This window comes from Nestor notabilis, unplaced genomic scaffold, assembly GCF_000696875.1.
Source record: "Nestor notabilis isolate BGI_N333 unplaced genomic scaffold, ASM69687v1 scaffold29677, whole genome shotgun sequence".
Classification (NCBI taxonomy): domain Eukaryota; kingdom Metazoa; phylum Chordata; class Aves; order Psittaciformes; family Psittacidae; genus Nestor; species Nestor notabilis.
The window spans coordinates 1834-2579 of record NW_009935626.1 but is presented as its reverse complement, the minus strand read 5'-3'; the positions used below and the strand labels follow the sequence as shown (position 1 = coordinate 2579).

The following is a 746-nucleotide window of genomic DNA, read 5'->3' as shown; positions in this document are numbered from 1 at the left end:
CGCCCCCAATGTTCTCAGCCTGTCTCCATATAAGATGTGCTCCAGGCCCTGATCATCCTCGTGGCCTCCTCTGGACTTGCTCCCGTAGCTCCATGTCCTTCTTACGTTGAGGACCCCAGAACTGCACACAGGGCTCCGAGTGGCGTCTCCCAAGAGCACATCCACTGGGTTGGGGTCCTGGCACAACCGGGGGTGCCATGGGGTGCCTGGAGCAGCAGTTGGGGTGCAGGCTGTGAGGTGGCATGCGTTAGGGGGTGCTGACTGACACGTTGGGTGCTCCCCACAGTGGTGCTGGATGATTCAAAGCGGGTAGCGAAACGGAAGCTGATCGAGGAGAACCGGGAGCGGCGGCGGAAGGAGGAGATGATCAAGTCACTGCAGCATCGCCCCAACCCCAGCGCGGAGGAGTGGGAGCTCATCCACGTGGTAACTGAGGCCCACCGCAGCACCAACGCCCAGGGCAGCCACTGGAAGCAGAAGCGGAAATTCCTGGTGAGGACATGGATAGGGGGAGCCCCCACCACTACCCCCTGGGACCTGCCACCCTGCACTGAGCACCCACACGCTTGGTGCATGCATGGCACTGGGGGAGTGCTTGAAGAATGGGGTTTGGGACGTCACCTGATGTCCTTGAGCTTGTCACCCCCAGACGGGTCAAGGGGTTAGCGATGACCGAAGGGGACAGCTGTGCCCTGTGGGGTGGCCTTGTCCCTGTCCCCTCAGTGATGCTGGTACACAGCTCCCTC

At 61.8% G+C, this 746-nt stretch overlaps 1 protein-coding gene across 1 annotated transcript in view; it reads left to right on the top strand.

Annotated features, from left to right (window-relative positions):
* The window catches only part of LOC104408361 (thyroid hormone receptor alpha), a gene marked incomplete at both ends in the record, with an annotated part of 2848 nt that overhangs the window by 750 nt on the left and 1352 nt on the right, over positions 1-746 (top strand). The window contains one exon of the mRNA XM_010017941.1: positions 287-492. Coding sequence (XP_010016243.1) covers positions 287-492 — 206 coding nt within the window. The remainder of the gene's footprint in view (positions 1-286; positions 493-746) is intronic.